The sequence below is a fragment of the Cherax quadricarinatus genome, chromosome 46 (assembly GCF_038502225.1).
Source record: "Cherax quadricarinatus isolate ZL_2023a chromosome 46, ASM3850222v1, whole genome shotgun sequence".
NCBI lineage: Eukaryota > Metazoa > Arthropoda > Malacostraca > Decapoda > Parastacidae > Cherax > Cherax quadricarinatus.
In genome coordinates this window covers 19,258,996-19,280,372 of record NC_091337.1, presented here as the reverse complement: position 1 = coordinate 19,280,372, position 21,377 = coordinate 19,258,996, and the positions used below count along the sequence as shown (strand labels likewise).

At 41.5% G+C, this 21,377-nt stretch overlaps 1 protein-coding gene across 3 annotated transcripts in view; it reads left to right on the top strand.

Moving 5' to 3' along the window:
• Nucleotides 1–21,377, top strand: part of LOC128696635 (protein N-terminal asparagine amidohydrolase) — a 973,206-nt gene that overhangs the window by 910,369 nt on the left and 41,460 nt on the right. For all 3 annotated transcript variants that reach the window (XM_053787947.2, XM_053787949.2, XM_053787948.2), the window contains one exon: nucleotides 3,441–3,548. In XM_053787947.2, coding sequence (XP_053643922.1) covers nucleotides 3,441–3,548 — 108 coding nt within the window. The remainder of the gene's footprint in view (nucleotides 1–3,440; nucleotides 3,549–21,377) is intronic.

Below are 21,377 nucleotides of genomic sequence, written 5' to 3'. Positions count from 1 at the left end.
CCTCTCTCTACAGCGAGTACCTCTGGTTCCTCTCTCTACAGCGAGTACCTCTGGTTCCTCTCTCTACAGCGAGTACCTCTGGTTCCTCTCTCTACAGCGAGTACCTCTGGTTCCTCTCCTCAATGAGTATTTCTGGTTCCTTTTTCTCCTCAAATTCCCAGCAGTAGTACCTTTTCTTGTCAATGATATTACACCAATTTTGGTGTAAGTTTGTGGTGTTGATTCTGAATGTTATCGGTTTTGCTTGATTGGCTCTAGTTTTTGATAAATTTGATTGCTTTTGATAAACTCTTGTCTGATAAGCTGTTATTTAGCTTCTTGTTTTAGACAGTTTTTTCCTTTAGTGTTGATGCTAAAAGTTCAGATGCTTGCTTTGACAGACTGAGGTCACTTATCAGATCATTGAGTTCTTCCTGGGAGAACTGCTGGGTGTTGAAATGCGTACTTCATATTCACTTCCACTGCTGTCACCTGTGTTATATCCTAAACTCTGAGTTTCTTCAACATTTGACAGCGGAAGGTCAGGCAGTGTTGTAAACACTGATATGGGAACGTCTTCGCTGTGTGGTATAGGTATCCTTGCAAACTCCAGGTCAAGATATTCCCACTTGACTTTCTTTTATCGATTGAAACTTTTCACATTCGTGGTGGTTTTGCGGCTCTCTCCACACTATAGGCACATTGAAGTTTAAACTTTTCCATTGCCTGTTTTTCCAGTGTCATACACATTCTACACAGATTTTGCAAACCATATGGGGAGCCCAAGACTTGTCTTGTTCCCCAAGCACCACTCCAAAATAAGCAAGATAAGCTTGTTTTACGAAATCTGTGATGTTTTTCCTTTGTTTTTGCAAAGAATATTAGTGACAAATGTAGCAAAATGCATTGGGATTGTTTAAGCAGACTCTTTGTGAAGAACTCATGTTTATCAGGAAAAACATTATATAGATTATGGTGTTGTCACATAGTTGTTGTTAATACAACTCCTTTTGTTAAATATTAAATAATTTAAAAATAAAATTCTAATGTTTATTAAAACCATTTGTTTATACAGATTGTCACTACATAAACATACGTTATGGCTAAGTTCCCTGTTAATTGAGGATAGGAATGCAATATCTCATGAACTAGAGCCAGTTTGAAAAACCTGACATTTTCGAATTTAGTAACCCCAAAATTCCCTAAAGACCTTCAAAAGTCTTCGGCAACTGATTTTGTTTGTTGTTGGCCAGTGTTATTTTTCTTACACAGCAGAAACGTGCCACACACGAGGTGTGAAAAGTGACCTTTTATAGGTTGGTAGATAACAAGTTGTGTTTCTTTTCATTGCGAAGTACTTGTGACCACCTTTGTGGACTGTTTCGACCTCGCTTTTCTACTGTTTTATACATCATATGACAAATGAACTGTGGCCCACAAATATGGAGAGTTGCTCAAATTTTCAACAAAGATTAAGTAAACTTAGCACAATGCTATATCTAAATAAATGGAATTAAAACATTTTATACTATGAGTAGAAAAAATGACAAACAAGAAGTACAGAAGGATGAAGATTGGATGAAACCTCAGACAAGTATGTTTTAAGTTGTGTTTGAACTTAGAATTTTGCTACCTTGAATCATATTGAGGAAAGAGGTTCTGTTGAACAGTAGTTGTGAAGCGACTGGCAGGTCTCTCTGGAAGGAAGAATTTTCCCTCTTTGTCGTACAATGAGTGAATCATTTATCGTTATATTGAGCTGCATATTTGTAGCTCTGTTTCCAAACATCATGTAGAAGGTCTTGTTAATATTAAGAATGAGTATTGGTAGTAATGCAAGAAAATCTCTACAAGCTCATCATTAACACCCCTCAAGGGAGGTTCCTTGACACTAGTAAGGGGCTCGTGATCTAGGGAATTGGATATCTGCTTCGGTTCCCTGAATTGAGCCTGAATACCTTCCATACCCCCCCCCCTCCCACATGCACTGTATAATCCTACAGGTTTAGCACTCCCCCATGATTATTATTATAATCATCATTAACAGTGTTACTGAGAGAAACTGGATCTGAATGGGCGATGATAAAAGTTGTCATCTGCAAATAGAATTAACTTTAATCTAGGACTAATACTAGCAATATAAAAAATACTGGACATTTGTTCTGTATTTTTATTAACACTTCAGCCGTTTCCCACCAAGGCAGGGTGACCCGAAAAAGAAGAAACACTTTCATTATCATTCACCCCAGAGGCGTGCCTACACGATAGTTGTAAAGCTGCCACTTATCAACAACCCTTCTTCAGAGTGCAGGCACTGTACTTCCCACCTCCAGGACTTGAGTCCGGCCTGCAGGTTTCCCTGAATCCCATCATAAATGTTACCTGGCTCACCTTCCAACAGCAAATCGTCATGAAACCATTTGTCTCCACTCGCTCCTACCTAACATACTCACGCATGCTTACTGGCAGTCCAAGCCCCTCACACACCAAAACCTCCTTTACACCCTCCCTCCAACCTTTCCCAGGCTTACTCCTACCCTGTCTTCCTTCCACAACAGATTTATACACTCTCCATGTCATTCAATTTCGTTCCATCCTCTCTAAATATCCGAACCACCTCAACAACCCCTCCTCAGCCCTCTCAGTAATACTTTTAGATACCCCACACCACCTCCTAATTTCCAAATTGTGGATTCTTTGCATTATATTCACACTGCACATTGCCCTCAGACACATCTCCACTGCCTCCAGCCTTCTCTTTGTTCTGTAATAGTATATGTACGGTAAATGGAGTACACTGAATGTATGCAATTACAAATTACGTTACAAGAAAGTAATGATGTAATAATGGTTGGAGATGATTAAATTTGATGTAATTTATGACTTAAGTAGATGGTTAATGCAGTTTAAGGAGTTGTATATAAAAGGCTTCAGGGAAATACATTAAGCCCATTTTTTCAACTATTTGTCTGAATTCATTAAGTAAGTTGCAACTTACTTCAGCTCATCTGGAAAGTTATTCCACATGTTTGATCTTTATATTTGCATCAAGTTTCTGTGCTGACTTTAGTGGTATGTGAACGTACATATTGCTCTTTCCTTGGCATTGCTGGTACATTTACAGTACTGTACCTTTAACTTATTTTTGAGACACGTGTTTCTCCTCCCTTGCCCTTCCACCTCACTCTAACACCTGAGAGAGGGAAGATTATTATTAATCAAATTTAGTGCTAAACCCATAAGGGCCATACAGTGCTGCTGTGAAAGAAAAAGGAATGTGCTCTAATATGGGACAGAAATTATTAGGTTGTGGGGAAGATGTTTACTACTACTGTGTCATTATTAGATTTTTAAATTCTGTAAATTTTCATATTAACACAGTATTTTTTTCCCCCACTTTCAGGTGTGGTTTATGAAATTCACCTGATATAAAGTCTTATGTAGTGAATTTTATGTTACAGATGCCATGCACAAGAGTCCGCCACAGATCCACCTGGTGTTGCTGTGCACTGGAGAGATGAACACAACACTTCGAGGAAACATATCATGGCCTCTTGTCAAGGGAATAGGTGAGGAAACTCTGGCATTTTATATGTATGTCACAGTATTTCATCATTCAGCATGTACATTATTTTCTTCCTCATAGTTGGACATTGCTGCTCAGTACAGTAACTATTTTTTTGGCTATTCGTTCCTGTTTCATTTACTTATCTTTCAAGAAACAAATAAGGAATAACTCGTGTAGAATATTTTTTTTATAATTTGATAAATATACATTTACGCAAATTTTGTGGATTATTGCGCTTCAAAATTTTCTATTTGAAGAACAAATATAATACATTCTTGTACAAACTCTTAAAACTATTATGTACTGTATACAATGTGATCAAACATGTTTGAAGCAAATATTTTATGTATTTATTTTTTTTATTAACTCATTGGCTGTTTCCCACCAAGGCAGGGTGCCCCGCAAAAAAGAAAAGAACTTTCATCATCATTCACTCCATCACTGTCTTGCCAGAGGTGCACTTACACTACAGCTATAAAACTGCAACATTAACACCCCTTCTTCAGAGTGCCGGCACTGTACTTCCAATCTCCAGGAATCAAGTCTGGCCTGCCAGTTTCCCTGAATCTCTTCATAATTGTTACCTTGCTTACACTCCAACAGCACATCTCCATTTGCTCCTATCTAACACATTCATGCACGCTTGCTGGAATTCCAAGCGGTATGGTAACCTGTAAGCCATGTTCTTTCGTGGTCTTTCTTGTGTGCTAGAACTTTAAACTGTGCCAGTGAACTTATAAGATATATCCCTCCAGCGCTCGGAACTAATCTAGTAGAAAATAATATCTACCGAGTCAGAAAATGAGAATCATTGTGCAATAACAAAGCATAGCCATACTCTCAGAGGGGAACTTTAGACTTAGAGTGCCAGTGCAAAATAATATTAGGGCTCTTTTTTGTCAGAGGAAAGACAGTCTCCCTGATAATAGTGTGTTATACATTAAAATTCAAATTTATTTATTTCTTTGCACGTAATACATTGCGGTTAAGTACAATAATGGGTTGCAGTGCAGAGAGAGCCTCTATTATGCTTGGGCATTATGGGCCGACTTAATTTAATGGCTTACTGACTACTTAACATTAAAGAAATTTATCAAAGTTGTACAATAGTTCTATTATTTATTAATGAATCTAATTTATATAAACCAAAGGATATACGTATTCATATTTTCAAAAATGTTTTTTATGACGCATGATTCAATTACATTCCTGTCGACAATGGACAATATACACCTACCATCCAACTTACGACCGAGTTCGGTTCCGAGAAACCGGTCATAAGTCGAAATGGTTTTATTTTGGTATTTCATGTTTTACTTTACTTTTTATGTTGTTAGTACTGTATTTTATACTGTAAGGTTTAGGATAAACACTGTGTACAACACAAATAGTTGTTTATTTCCCAGAAATTTGGCATAAAAAACACGGTTGTAAGTCGAGTGGTCGCAAGTCGAGCAGGTCGTAAGTCGGATGGTAGGTGTATTCAAAAGTAATTATTGTAATTATATTATGGGAATATAACATTGTGATTTACTAAAAGTAGTTTACAGTATGAGAATGCTACAGTGTCGTGTAGAGCAATACTGTTTTTGGGTAGGTATTTGCTTTAGTGTATACTGCAGTTGTACCATATTATATAGATAATAAATGATTAGGTGAAATTTAAAACCGAAGTGTTAGGCCTAAAGAGGCAGGTTCTTGTTGTAAACAGTTGCCAGCAGTTGCCAGAACCCTCTCACGCAGGTCAGCTAGTGTACCTGACATACAAATTAGTGATACCAGGGAGTAAAACATTTCTGTTGAAATATGAAGAGATGCAAAATCTGGAGGAATTGCGCAAAGTGTACAGTTTTGTAGAAATACGAGAAACAGTGTATAGTTGTTAGTACTTATTGTGATGGAGTGATGTATACAGTTTGAGATAATACACTAAACCTGTAGTTAGCAGCGGTTGCAATATACACAACGAAAATCAAATATTCCTCCAGTAATCTTCATCTACAGAAGCCACCAGCGCCCAAACACACAAGTTATACTTTCTGTATCAAACTGAACACATACAGTGGACCCCTGCCTTACGATATTAATCCATTCCTGAGAGCTCATCGTAAGCCGAAATTATCGTTAACTGAATTAATTTTCCCCATAAGAAATAATGGAAATCAAATTAATCCGTTCCTGACACCCCAAAGTATGAAATTTTTTTTTTTTTTTTTACCACATGAAATATTAATTTTAATACACACAAACTGAAGAAGACATGCACAATTACTACTCTACTAAGAATAGAATACATGACACTTAACTTTATTGAAGATCTGGTGATGATTGATGGGATGGGAGGAGAGGAGAGTGTGGAAGTTATTGTTTAGAAGGGGAATCCCCTTCCATTAGGACTTGAGGTAGCAAGTCCTTTTCCAGGGTTACTTCCCTTGTTCTTTTAATGCCACTAGGACCAGCTTGAGAGTCACTGGACCTCTGTTGCACAACAAATCTGTCCATAGAGCTCTGTACCTCCTGTTCCTTTAACCCTTTGAGGGTCGACAGGCCCTCTCCGAAACTCGTTCTCAGGGTCGGCCAAATTTAAAAAAAAAAAAAATTATTTTCTCTTATGAAAAGATAGAGAATCTTTTCCCGATCATAAAGACACCAAAAGTTTGAAATTTGATAGAAAGCTTACGGAATTATGCTCTCGCAAAGTTAGCGGTCTCGGCGATGTTTACGGATCGGCGATTTTGCCCACTTTGAGCCCCATTTTCGGCCAATTTCACTGTACTAGTCGACAAAAAACATGAATATTTCGCTAGAACTCCATTTTTTCTATCGAATGGGTGCAAGAAACCACTCATTTATGAAATTCAACTATCCAGTACAGTGGTCAGAATTTAGCAATTTTGCCAATTTCACACAAATTTCAAAAGATGCCAATTTCCGAATAGGGTCCAGAATAAACAAGAAAGACATTCCTGGCACTAAAATGACATTTCCTCTGGTCATTAGTCACGTCTCAAGGCCCCTCTTATATTCTTTTGCTTTCCACTTTGAATTTTTATTCTCACAAAAAATAGAAGATTTACTGTTATGCAGACTACTGCATTAGTGTAAGAAATGGTATAAATATTATTGGTGCACTTGTGAAAGAATATTAGACTCACCAGTTGACGTGTATTACACGCTTGGCACGATTTGTTTCCTTTTGAAGTTTGGTAAAAATCGAACATTTCTGCTACTTTGAGCTCAATTTCAAGGCACTTTTCTTTGTAAAACCAGTCAAAATCATCTCAATTTCTGTAATATGTCTTCCATTTTATAAAATGAGACCAAGAAAACTAGAATACAACAATAAATACCATACGAAAATACACTGCAAAGTCGCTGATTTATTCAAAAAAAATGGTCAAAGTTTTTTTTTTCTCATTATGCACTGTGTGCTGCAGGATTTTTTTTAGACTGTGCACACTGACCACATAGACCCATTCTTTCATATGAAGGCCTACCAGCTTTCTCCCACTAGATTTGAGGCCGCTAGAATTTATGAGTACTAGTACGTCAAAAACCCCTACGCGTAAGACGTACTAGTACGACGAAAGCCCTCAAAGGGTTAAGACTTTCCTAAAATGGGCCATAACATTGTCAGTGTACAGGTTGCCAACACGGCTTGCAGTAGCTGTGCCCTCATCAAACACCCAAATCGTAACTACAACAATTAGATACAATACAGATACAGATCTACTGCTAAAGTGATTATTAGTAAAGAAATATACTGTGATCCACTAACCAGATTTGTCTGGATTTGCCTGGATTTGGATGGGTTCAGACGGTTTTATTGGAAATAAAGCCAAATCGGAAGAACTTAAAAAAAAAAAATTAAATACCTCGAGAAATTATAAGACTAGCTAGCTAGGAGATAACCACCACCATGAATATCTGTGTAGTCTGCAGAAAGGGTAAGGGACAAAAAACAGGCCTGGATTGCTTGCAATCTCTGTCGTCAATGGTCCCATTGTATATGCAGGGATTTTAAACCAGTAACCACACTTGACATAAACTCAGTTTTTGGGTCTGCCCAAACGAGACACACCTGTATGAGAAAATTACATCTATATTAACCCTTAAACTGTCCAAATGTAGGTCTATGTTTGCACGCGTAGTGCTCCAAACGTAGATTCACGTTTTATTTTTCTTTTTTTTTTTTTTTTTTTTTTTATAACACCGGCCGATTCCCACCAAGGCAGGGTGGCCCGAAAAAGAAAAACTTTCACCATCATTCACTCCATCACTGTCTTGCCAGAAGGGTGCTTTACACTACAGTTTTTAAACTGCAACATTAACACCCCTCCTTCAGAGTGCAGGCACTGTACTTCCCATCTCCAGGACTCAAGTCCGGCCTGCCGGTTTCCCTGAATCCCTTCATAAATGTTACTTTGCTCACACTCCAACAGCACGTCAAGTATTAAAAACCATTTGTCTCCATTCACTCCTATCAAACACGCTCAAGCATGCCTGCTGGAAGTCCAAGCCCCTCGCACACAAAACCTCCTTTACCCCCTCCCTCCAACCCTTCCTAGGCCGACCCCTACCCCGCCTTCCTTCCACTACAGACTGATACACTCTTGAAGTCATTCTGTTTCGCTCCATTCTCTCTACATGTCCGAACCACCTCAACAACCCTTCCTCAGCCCTCTGGACAACAGTTTTGGTAATCCCGCACCTCCTCCTAACTTCCAAACTACGAATTCTCTGCATTATATTCACACCACACATTGCCCTCAGACATGACATCTCCACTGCCTCCAGCCTTCTCCTCGCTGCAACATTCATCACCCACGCTTCACACCCATATAAGAGCGTTGGTAAAACTATACTCTCATACATTCCCCTCTTTGCCTCCAAGGACAAAGTTCTTTGTCTCCACAGACTCCTAAGTGCACCACTCACTCTTTTTCCCTCATCAATTCTATGATTCACCTCATCTTTCATAGACCCATCCGCTGACACGTCCACTCCCAAATATCTGAATACGTTCACCTCCTCCATACTCTCTCCCTCCAATCTGATATTCAATCTTTCATCACCTAATCTTTTTGTTATCCTCATAACCTTACTCTTTCCTGTATTCACCTTTAATTTTCTTCTTTTGCACACCCTACCAAATTCATCCACCAATCTCTGCAACTTCTCTTCAGAATCTCCCAAGAGCACAGTGTCATCAGCAAAGAGCAGCTGTGACAACTCCCACTTTGTGTGTGATTCTTTATCTTTTAACTCCACGCCTCTTGCCAAGACCCTCGCATTTACTTCTCTTACAACCCCATCTATAAATATATTAAACAACCACGGTGACATCACACATCCTTGTCTAAGGCCTACTTTTACTGGGAAAAAATTTCCCTCTTTCCTACATACTCTAACTTGAGCCTCACTATCCTCGTAAAAACTCTTCACTGCTTTCAGTAACCTACCTCCTACACCATACACTTGCAACATCTGCCACATTGCCCCCCTATCCACCCTGTCATACGCCTTTTCCAAATCCATAAATGCCACAAAGACCTCTTTAGCCTTATCTAAATACTGTTCACTTATATGTTTCACTGTAAACACCTGGTCCACACACCCCCTACCTTTCCTAAAGCCTCCTTGTTCATCTGCTATCCTATTCTCCGTCTTACTCTTAATTCTTTCAATTATAACTCTACCATACACTTTACCAGGTACACTCAACAGACTTATCCCCCTATAATTTTTGCACTCTCTTTTATCCCCTTTGCCTTTATACAAAGGAACTATGCATGCTCTCTGCCAATCCCTAGGTACCTTACCCTCTTCCATACATTTATTAAACAATTGCACCAACCACTCCAAAACTATATCCCCACCTGCTTTTAACATTTCTATCTTTATCCCATCAATCCCGGCTGCCTTACCCCCTTTCATTTTACCTACTGCCTCACGAACTTCCCCCACACTCACAACTGGCTCTTCCTCACTCCTACAAGATGTTATTCCTCCTTGCCCTATACACGAAATCACAGCTTCCCTATCTTCATCAACATTTAACAATTCCTCAAAATATTCCTTCCATCTTCCCAATACCTCTAACTCTCCATTTAATAACTCTCCTCTCCTATTTTTAACTGACAAATCCATTTGTTCTCTAGGCTTTCTTAACTTGTTAATCTCACTCCAAAACTTTTTCTTATTTTCAACAAAATTTGTTGATAACATCTCACCCACTCTCTCATTTGCTCTCTTTTTACATTGCTTCACCACTCTCTTAACCTCTCTCTTTTTCTCCATATACTCTTCCCTCCTTGCATCACTTCTACTTTGTAAAAACTTCTCATATGCTAACTTTTTCTCCCTTACTACTCTCTTTACATCATCATTCCACCAATCGCTCCTCTTCCCTCCTGCACCCACTTTCCTGTAACCACAAACTTCTGCTGAACACTCTAACACTACATTTTTAAACCTACCCCATACCTCTTCGACCCCATTGCCTATGCTCTCATTAGCCCATCTATCCTCCAATAGCTGTTTATATCTTACCCTAACCGCCTCCTCTTTTAGTTTATAAACCTTCACCTCTCTCTTCCCTGATGCTTCTATTCTCCTTGTATCCCATCTACCTTTTACTCTCAGTGTAGCTACAACTAGAAAGTGATCTGATATATCTGTGGCCCCTCTATAAACATTCCTTCAAATTTGGTACAATAGGCTTGAGTCGCCTAGACATGAAAGAATGGTTCTGTGCGCTCAGTGTGCGCACTATTAAAAAAATCTGGGAGCACTTAGTACCTTGTGGGAGCACCAGTTCAATTGAGTGCCAGCTAGAGCAAATAGCGTGGCAAATACCAGGGAATCACTGATGCCACGATGCATTAACACTCCCATTTTAAGAGGAAAGTAAAAATAGGTTAGATAAATACATGAGTGAGTGTGGATGGGTGTGAGTTGGACCTGACTAGCTTGTGCTACTAGGTCTGATGTCATGCTCCTTCCTTCAATGGATGTGACCTGACTAGGTGGGTCATTGGTCTAAGCCAGGGGGGGGGGAGAGTGAAATGTACCTGCCTTGCATGGGCCAGTAGGCCTGCTGCTGTGTTCCTTCTTTATGTTCTTATGTATTCAGCAGGCTGGCTGTCTCTGACTCTGTACCTCTATCTGTCTATATCTATCTATATCTCTATCTATCTATATGTCTATCTATATCTCTGTTTCACATGTACACATAAGTACAGTTATTATACATAGTGTAAATTACCTAGGATAATCCAAAAATTCCAGGCAAAGATAGATAGACAGAAATATGTTTGTGTGTATCAGTGAAAACAAATAGTCATGCAGTGGGCATTTATCAAATGTCACTGGGCTGTCAACAGTATAGGGATGCCTTTCATAACATGCTTCAAGGTATATGCCAGGGTATCTAAAACATTGCTGGGACCTATAAATGCTTCATATATATTTCTAGATGATAATAATAAATAACCCAGGCAGGTGTAAATGTTCACCTGTCAATGTGATTGTGACTATTTGAGCACTATTTCAGTACCTAATATTAGTGTCAGAACAAAGATTGGCTATGAAATTACAAGAACTATTATAAATTGTAATTATATAAATTAAAATAAAAACGAGAAAAAAAGGTATATTGGCAACACTTCTGCAAGCAGCACGAGTCGATGTTGCTGACAGGTGAGCATCCAGAGCCAACTTCACAGACTTATATCTCGGTAAGTATTGACCCTAAAATTTTTTTTTTAATCCTGTAACATGTAGAAAAGTGTGCTCTTCATTTTAAAAGAAAGAACAAAAATTTTTTTATTTTTCAAAATATTCGGAGCGCATGCGAGTGAACGTAGATCTACATTTGGACAGTTTAAGGGTTAAAAGACAAGAACACCAATGAAAGATCCTTCTTGAAAGACATGTCAGCATGGTATGACTGCTGGGAAAATAAGATGGGTGGTAGGGACAAGACTGTCTTGGACAGTGCTCCTGAGGGTGCTAATGTTGTCCTGGAGGACAGTGCTGAGGGTACTTGTGTAGTCCTGGAGGACAGTGCTCCTGAGGGCACTAGTGTTGCCCAGGAGGACAGTGAAGACAACACCATTCAATTCACAGAGGTACAAAAAAGAGATACTGCTGGAGATCGCTCAAAAGGGGATGATGCCTCAGGGAATAGTGTCGACACACAACCAGCAAAACCTGGTGGAAGCACTAATGTCCATACAGGGGTAGGAAAAAAAAAAGCACCAGCAGCGAATACAGCTACAACAAATCCCAGCAAACAGAATTACAATCTGTCTATGCCTTGGGTATCTGCAGGCACGATGTCTGGTAAAACAGGTGGGACATGCACCTTTGACCATCCCAAAAAATGCTGCACCCACAAGACAACAGGAGAGGGCAACTTCCCCTCCTGTAACTTATTTCACCCAGAAATGTCTCACTCATCAATCCATGAAAGAAAATGCTACAATGCATACTGCCAGGCACATCACCTAAAGGGGACAAGAAGGCACAGACCAGCCAGAATATGGGAAACAAAAGAGGGGAGCCACAACCTCTCCAGGGACAGAGGTTTCTTAGGGCCAGGAGGGGAAAAAAACTGGCAAGAAATGACAGTAATCCTATACCTCTACTTCAGAACAACAGATAGACCCAGCAAATAAACCCCCCCCCTAAATTCCACCAATATAACAACATTTGTCTTTGCAAACATACAGGGACTAAAGCAGTCAAAAAACAACAAAATTTCTCACATGAAGGGACTGCTCATGGAGTCAAATGCAGTGTTAGCAGCATTCACAGAGACCCACATAAAGGATCATTATGACAGTGAAATGTGGATCCCGGTTAAAACCTATTCCAATACGGCAGACTAAACAGGCAACAAGGGGGAGGAGTTGGCCTGTACGTCAGTCACTCATTTGCTCAGAACTACCAAACACCTCAAATGATGTAGTTGAAGTTTTGGCAGTAAAGATTGAAAACCAAAACCTTGTCATTGTGGTGTTATACAAGCCTCCAGATGCAACTTCCCAGCAGTTACAGGAGCATCTTGTGAAAATTGACCACTGTCTGGAAAATTTCCCAACTTCTGCCCCAAACCTCTTACTACTAGGAGATTTCAGCTTGAGACACCTAAAATGGAGGAGTATAGCAAACAATGTTTTAGCAGAGATCACCCCGGGAGGCAGCTCAGATGAAAATTCACACACACACATGAACTATTAAATCTCTGCACCAAATTCACCTTAAACCAGTAAATATTAGAGCCTACAAGACAAAATATGCTGGACCTCATCTTCACAAACAGCGATGATCTGATACGTAACATTGATATTAGTGACCAAATCCTTACTACGTTAGTGTACGTTATTATGTCATTATTGAACAAATCCCTGTACTATCACCTCCTAGATAGTATTTACTACCTCATTATCCCACGAGTCCCACACAGTTCTTTGTGTGACCCAATTTGTGTTAACTTCCCAGATAACCACTTCACAATATATTATTTGTTAATAGGATACTTACTTTATAATAATAACTGTATTACCTTTTTCTTTCCTACTTAAGCACTGTTACTCTTATAATCATACCTAATTTTCCCTTTTCTCCCAAACTACAAATAATAAACTAGTGTATGTTCCTACCACACTACTGTGCAATACCTTTAACCATCCCTCACTAGCTAGTATCAACTACCTCAAATAATCTTCCTATAGTGATATTAATTGCTCAAACTTTATGCTATAAAGCAAATCCTACTCTCAGATTATTTTCAATTACATTATTGTTCAAGGCCCAAAACTATCTTTTGCTAGCTACTACCAACTACCTCATATTATTTTTACTTTTTATAGTACAATAATTTGCTCAACTTATTGTATATAACAAATCAGATCTTACTCCCAAATCAATATCATATCATAGTGACTATCTGTCATTTTAACTTTGTTTACCATTATTTAATTTAGTCCCTTATATATTTTCTCCTTTATTTTAGCTTTATTTTAACTTTACATAACCTTAGTTCATATATTCACAATTGTTAAAATAATCAAGGTGCTATTTTCAGGTGCTAAAGTGTAATAAGTTCACTATTTTGCCATTATATTCCCTAGCTCATTTATTTGTTCACCACAATTTTTTTTAGTCCCTTTTATATTGTCTCCTTTATTTTAGCTTTAAAGAACTACCTTAGCTCAAATTTTTACATTTGTTAAAATAATTCAGGTGCTATTTTATAGCTTTAGAATATTTACTTTGTCTTATACTTAATTCTAACTATAGATTCACTATAAATCTTATGATAACAAGCATTGATCCTGATACCAACCTCTTACTGAATGACTTAAATGAATCAAACAGTAACTGTAATTACTACACAGCAGAACAATCAAAGGCGCTTCTCAGAGCCAACAACAACATAACTGTCTTTAACTACAATATCAGATCTTTAAGTAAACATTACGATGACCTCATAGCATTACTAAATTCCAGTATATCCATCATTACTCTCACTGAACCTCTTCAAGGGGGGCTCCTTGGCGTGGTGAAGAGGCTCTTGGTCTGAGGAATTAGACCTGTCGGTCTACTTCCTCAGACCGAACCTAATTACCCCCCAATCCCCCATTCCCTATCCCATCCTCCCCTTTTTCCTTTCCTCCTCCTCCTCCTCCCCACCCCTCCCTGTTGCCCTTCCCTTTTTTTTTTTTTTTTTTTTTTTTTCCCACAGGCACGCTAGTTCCTAGGTAGGGGAAAGGGTACCGGGGTCCATCCCATTCCGTTGAGGTTCTTGGCGGTGGCATAGTTTGCCGTGGAATCTGGATTGCCTGGGGATGTCCTGATCCCTCTCCGGTATCCCGGAGGGTGGCTTTGGGTGTCTCTCGGGCGACGGGTGTATCTCTGGAAGCCACCTTTCAGATTCCGGGGGTGGTGGCCGAAGGAGGTATGCTTTGTGGTGGATTTCCGGCCGCCCTCTCTGTTGTCCACCGAGGTAGCTCGGCAGATGTGAGGTTGCTATCCCGGATTGCCGGTTTACTGGCATGATGGGTAGGGTATGGCACGGATTCCATGCTGCATCTGCGCTACTTGCGGTGCTGAGGTCCTCTTGGGCGCGGAGGGAGATTTCTGGCCCTTTCATTCCTCCTAGGAACTATCCCTCCCCGGTCCCCCCTTTTTTTATTCTTTTTTTTATTTTTATTTTCTTTTCTTTCTTTTTTTTTTTTTCTTAAAAACAAAAAGAAAGAAGTAACCTAACCATGGCAGCCCTAGTCCATGAACCTGCTACCCCCGGGCCCCTTCTTGATACCGCACCCCGTTCTGACCCCGCCTCGTCTTTGGACCACTCTTCGGACACTCCTCATGCCTCTGTACCTCTTGCCGGTGCTGTTTCCTCACCCGCTTCAGGTACTGAGGCCTCGACTGACTCCTTCGATTTATCTGACCTTCGCTCTCCTCTGACTATGCTTCCGGCCTCTCCCTCTACGGTGCGGCAATTTTCGAATCGCCGGCCCGTTCCACGTCGGACCAACTCTGGTCCCACACCTAAACGACAACGACAATTACCTGCTGATGATACTTCTCCACCTTCTCGTTCTTCTCAGAAAAGATCGACATGTCCTTCACTACCTTTCCACACTCAGTTTCATACTGCACAGTGGACTAAATTCTTCACTTTACGACCGACTTCCTCTACTGCCTATCTTTCTGACCACAGTATTGGCAAGGCACTCCTACGCCATGTTGGTAAAGATATTTCTTTTCATGCTCTTAAGAGCGGTACGCTCATCGTCACCGTACAGAATGCTACCCAGGCTCATGAGCTTTCTCGTCTTTCCCATATCGATACTGTTCCTGTAACTATTGAAAAGCATCATTCCCTCAATTCTTGTAGTGGTACCATCATTCTGCCCCATACCATAGTTCAACAAAATTTCCAGACATGTGGCACTGACATTCTTGAACAGCTGGAACTCCAAGATCTCCCAATCCTCAAGGTAGACACTTACATTCTTCCTGCCCGCGGGCGGAGACGATACCCTAGCAATGTGGCTCGTTTAACTTTTGACAGCCGTGAACTCCCATCCTCAGTTTATGTAGCAGGACATCGGTTACAAGTTTGAAAGGTGATCCCTACACCGCAACAGTGTAGAAATTGCTGGCGATTTGGCCATCCACCCGTTGTCAAGTCTGCTTAAACGAGCGGGAAATCTCTTACCTCAAAGAGGCAGGTCTCCCTTATGCCATGGCAGTTTCTCATCTCCGCCTCCAAGGGAGACTACCTCGTGTTTCTTATTCCCGTGTTTCAAAACGTCCCCCCACTTCTGATATCCCATCTTCTGCACCCACCTCTGTGGTTACCTCTCCCATAGTCACTCCTGTAGCTAATTCTTTTTCTGTCCTCGGCTCAGACGTCCCTACTTCAACGTCTCAGTCTGATCTTGCTTCTTCGTGTTCTCTCACAAGCCTCAGTAGCGACGAGATCTCGTATGACACCTCCTCCCAATCGTCCCTCTACTTCTCAAAAGTCAAAAAAAGGTCCGTTAACACCTCCTACCCATCTTTCACCTCCTCATTTTCCCTTCCCTGTCTCTGTACTTGGTTCTCCCCCTCTCACTGGCTCTGTTACAAGTGTAGAGGTTCACCCTCCTCCTCGTACTGTACCTTCCTCCCCTGTTCCCTCCCAAGTTTCTTCCTCTTCGGCCACCTCCCAGGTTTCTGCCTCTTCTGTCCCCTTCCACGCTTCTCCAGTTCCTCCAACCTTCCGTCCCCCCTACCTTGGTACAGTCCATTACAGTTCCAATCTTTACTCATCCTCCCCCTACCATTTCCAATATCGTCTCCCATACGACGTCTCTGAATTCTGAAACACTTGAAGCAATCTCTGAATATATTGTAGAGACCAAAAGATCAATGGACACTGATCCACCCTCCGCTCCTTCTCTCTCCTCTACTCCATCTGCGCAACTCCTTTCTTCACAGCGCACCGTTCCTTCGCTGCTTGAACGTTTTCCACTGCCTCCGCATGTGGACTTTTCTAACCCCTCTAGTCCGTAGGAACCCGTACCTGCGGATTTCAGGTATCTTTATCATTGCCAATCATGGCCTATTTACAGTGGAATATACGCGGCCTCAGGGGTAATCGGGGTGAGCTTCAGATGTTACTCTCCCAGTTTTCCCCTGTTGGTGTTTGCTTACAGGAACCAAAATTACACTCTGCTGTTATCTCTCCCATCTCAGGCTATAATTTATTGTATTCTTCAGATCCTTTTCCTGATGGGACCTTTAATGAAAGTGCCCTTCTTCTACGCACTGATATTCTGTACCATCAGCTATTTGTTCATACTTCGCTGCATTACACAGCAGCCCATATCCACTTGCATAGGTGGTATACGCTCTGTTCTTTATATCTCTCTCCTTCTCGGGCATTATCTATTCCGGATATTGCCTTTCTTGTTTCATCATTACCGCCACTGATTCTGTTACTTGGTGATTTTAATGCCCACCATTTCCTCTGGGGGGGGGGGGTCTCACTGTGATTCCCGTGGCATTCAGTTAGAGGCTTTTCTTGCCACCCACCCCCTCCATGTTTTAAATACAGGTACTCACACCCATATTGATCCTCGGACTCACACCCTCTCTTGCATCGATCTCTCAGTCTGCTCTTCCTCCGCCGCATTAGACTTCACTTGGTCTGTTCTTCCGGACTTACATGACGGCAATCATTTCCCAATCATTCTTACTTCCCCTTCATATTCACCACCTCTTCGCATCCCACGCTGGCAATTTGATCAGGCAAATTGGAACCTTTACTCACACGTAACTGTTTTTAGAGAGGTTAATTCTTCGTCCTCCATCGATGAGCTTTTACACCTCTTCTCGTCCTCCGTTTTAACCGCAGCTTCTCATTCTATACCCCAAACTTCGGGCACGCATTTTCAGAAATGCGTGCCTTGGTGGTCTCCTGCTTGTGCTCGTGCAGTACGTTTGAAACACGCTGCATGGGGCAGGTACCGGTACAATAGAACCACAGAGAGACTTGTTGAATTTAAGCAGAAGTGTGCGATCGCTCGCCGTGTCATCCGTGACGCTAAACGCACTTGCTGGCGAGATTGTCTCCATCACCTCTGCTTCCTCTATGAGTGCAGTCTGGAAAAAAGTACGAAAACTGAGTGGTAAATATTCTCCTGACCCGGCTCCTGTTCTGCGGGTTGCCGGTGTTGATGTAGCAAACCCACTAGATGTTGCCAATGAAATTGGCAATCATCTGGTCTGTATTTCTCAGGGACTCCATCTATGCCCCTCATTTCTTTCCTCAAAATCTGCCAGAGAGTTAGCACCCTTGGACTTTTCTTCTCTCAGAGAAGAACAGTATAATGTGCCTTTTACACTTCAAGAACTGGAGGCAACACTCTCAGCTTGCTGATCATCGGCAGCTGGGCCCGACGACATTCATATTCGTATGCTACAACATTTACATCAGTCAGCCCTTGCAGTCCTATTACGCCTTTATAATCTTATTTGGTCACAAGGAGTTCTTCCACAGCTGTGGAAATCCGCCATTGTTCTCCCTTTCCGCAAACCAGGCACTACGGGACATGAAACCTCCCACTATCGTCCCATTGCTCTTACCAGTGCAGTTTGCAAAGTGATGGAACGCCTAGTAAATAGACGTTTAGTGTGGTATTTAGAGACACACAACAGTCTCTCCACTCGTCAATATGGCTTTCGTATGGGACATTCTACCATAGAACCCTTACTACTCTTGGATACGTATGTTTGTAATGCCTTTGCAAATAACCACTCAGTAATTGCCATATTTTTTGACCTTGAGAAGGCATATGACACAACTTGGAGGTATAATATTTTAGCCCAAGCCCACTCCTTAGGCCTTCGAGGCAGTCTACCATCCTTCCTTAAGAACTTTTTAACTGACAGGCATTTCCGTGTTCGGGTTAATAATGTGCTCTCCCCGGACTTTATCCAAGCTGAAGGTGTCCCCCAGGGATGTGTTCTGAGCACAACACTTTTTCTCCTTGCTATTAATGATTTGGCCTCTAGTCTTCCATCAAATATTTGGTCATCACTCTATGTTGATGACTTCGCTATTGCCTGTGCAGGCGCTGACTGTCACCTTATTACAGTTTCTCTCCAGCATGCAGTCGACCGTGTTTCCAATTGGGCCACCACACGTGGGTTTAAATTTTCCAGCACTAAAACCCACCAAATTACTTTCACTAGACGCTCTGTCATCTCCGATCATCCTTTGTACCTCTATGGCTCCCGTATCCCTGAACGTGATACAGTCAAGTTTCTGGGCCTCCTCTTTGATCGTAGGTTATCCTGGAAACCTCACATTACCTCTCTGAAGGCAACTTGCCACAGCCGGCTGAACCTCCTTAAAACCCTTGCTCATCTTTCATGGGGAGCTGATCATCGAACCCTCCTTCGTCTACATTCCACCCTTATCTTATCGAAACTTGATTATGGTGACCAGATCTATTCAGCGGCATCTCCTGCTACTCTCTCTAGCCTTAACCCCATTCATCACCAAGGATTACGTTTATGCCTTGGTGCTTTTCGCTCTTCCCCTGTCGAGAGCCTCTATGCAGAAGCGAACGTTCCATCCTTATCTGATCGCCGTGATGCCCATTGCCTGCGCTACTATGTACGCTGTCATGATCTCCGCAATCCTTCCATTTATAGAATGGTCACTGATATTAGTAGACATTCTTTATTTGTTCGCCGCCCCTGTTTACTCCGTCCCTTCTCTCTTCGCCTTCATTCGCTCTTGTCTTCTCTTCAATTACCACCTTTCTATGTACATGTAGCATCTCACTTTTCTCTACCCCCCTGGGAAGTTCCAGCTGTTCGAGTCTGTTCTTTCTCTTTCCCTTGCTCGAAAGCCCAACTGTCTACGGTCGCTTCCCGCTCTCTTTTTCTTGACCACTTTCACTCTCATTCTCATGCCATTGCTGTGTACACAGATGGCTCTAAGTCTTTTGACGGCGTAGGATTCGCAGCAGTGTTTCCGGACAGCATCGAACAAGGGCATTTACTATCTTCGGCTAGTATTTTTACTGCTGAATTGTATGCCATCCTTACAGCACTTATCCGTATTGCATCTATGCCTGTGTCATCATTTGTGGTTGTCTCACACTCCCTTAGTGCTTTACAGGCTATACAGAAATTTGATACACCTCACCCCTTAGTCCTCCGTATCCAACTTTGGCTACACCGCATCTTTACCAAGCATAAAGATATTGTTTTTTGTTGGGTCCCTGGTCATGTTGACGTACAGGGCAATGAACAGGCAGACACTGCTGAGCGGTCAGCAGTACATGACCTACCAGTTTCATGTAGAGGTATTCCATTTACGGACTATTTTGCTGCAATATCTTCCCAACTTCACACCCGTTGGCAACAACGTTGGTCTACTATGCTCGGCAACAAACTTCAATCTATTAAACCGAGTATAGGTTACTGGCCATCTTCTTATCACCAGTGTCGAGGTTGGGAGACTACTCTCTCCCGTCTTCGCATTGGCCATACTCGTCTTACTCATGGATATCTCATGGAGAGGCGCCCTGCTCCTCTCTGTGAGAATTGCCAAGTTCCATTATCAGTCAGCCACATTCTGTTGGACTGCCCACTTTATCAACGAGCACGCAGAATTTACCTCTGTCGTCGTCTTCGCTCTGCTGCTCTCTCTTTACCTTCCCTTCTCGCTGATGGACCCACCTTTCATCCAGACACTCTCATTGACTTTTTGACAACAACTGACTGACTTCACAAATTCTGATACCTTCAGCCCTTTCTACTTCAATCTCTTGCTACCCCCTACCCCCGTACTATCCCCTGCCCCGCTGTTTTCTGTAACCTACTGATCATCCCTCCTCCCTTCTGCCATCCAATACCCTCGTTTCCTTCCCTACCCTGCAGCGCTGTATAGCCCTTGTGGCTTAGCGCTTCTTTTTTGATTATAATAATAATACTCTCACTGAAACCTGGCTAAAGTCTGATACTACAGATGTCTATGCCATTCCTGGTTACACAGCCATACACAACTGTAGGCCAGATCAGCAAGGGTGTGGCACAGCTATATACTACTCAGACCAACTAGAATGCATCACTAATACTTGCACAAGGGATGAACATGGGGAATATATAATAGCTAAATTCAAATCCAAATACCTACAAAAACCTCTGTGGTAAACATCTACAGACTATCACAGTCAAACATTAGCCGTTTTAGTGAAAACCTAGGAAGTACGATAACTGATGCTCTCAGGTGACTTCCATATAAATCTCCTGCAGGACCAGGACCCACATGTTACTGAATTCACAAACACTATGAGTAACTGCATATTGCTACCAACAGTAACAAAACCTACAAGAGTTACAGAGACTAGTGTTTCCCTACTAGACCACATCTGGACCAACACCATATCCCCTTTAAAATCAGGCATAATCACAGATAATACCACAGATCACTACCCTACCTTCCTCATAACAGATCTTGGCAAATTACCTCAAGACGCTACTAAAGTCACTTTCAGACTTCACAATGAGACAGCCATTAATAACTTCACAGCAGCAGTGACAAACATTGACTGGCACACTGAGCTAGAAATCTATACAGATATTGACGAATGTATTAATAATTTTCTAAAGAAGACCCAATACCTCTACAACAAGCACTGCCCCCAAAAAAACTAAACAGATGACAGCTAAGAGACTGAGCAGTCCCTGGCTAACACCCAGCATCCTCAAATCCATAAATACTGTACAGAGCACCTATACGAAAAAC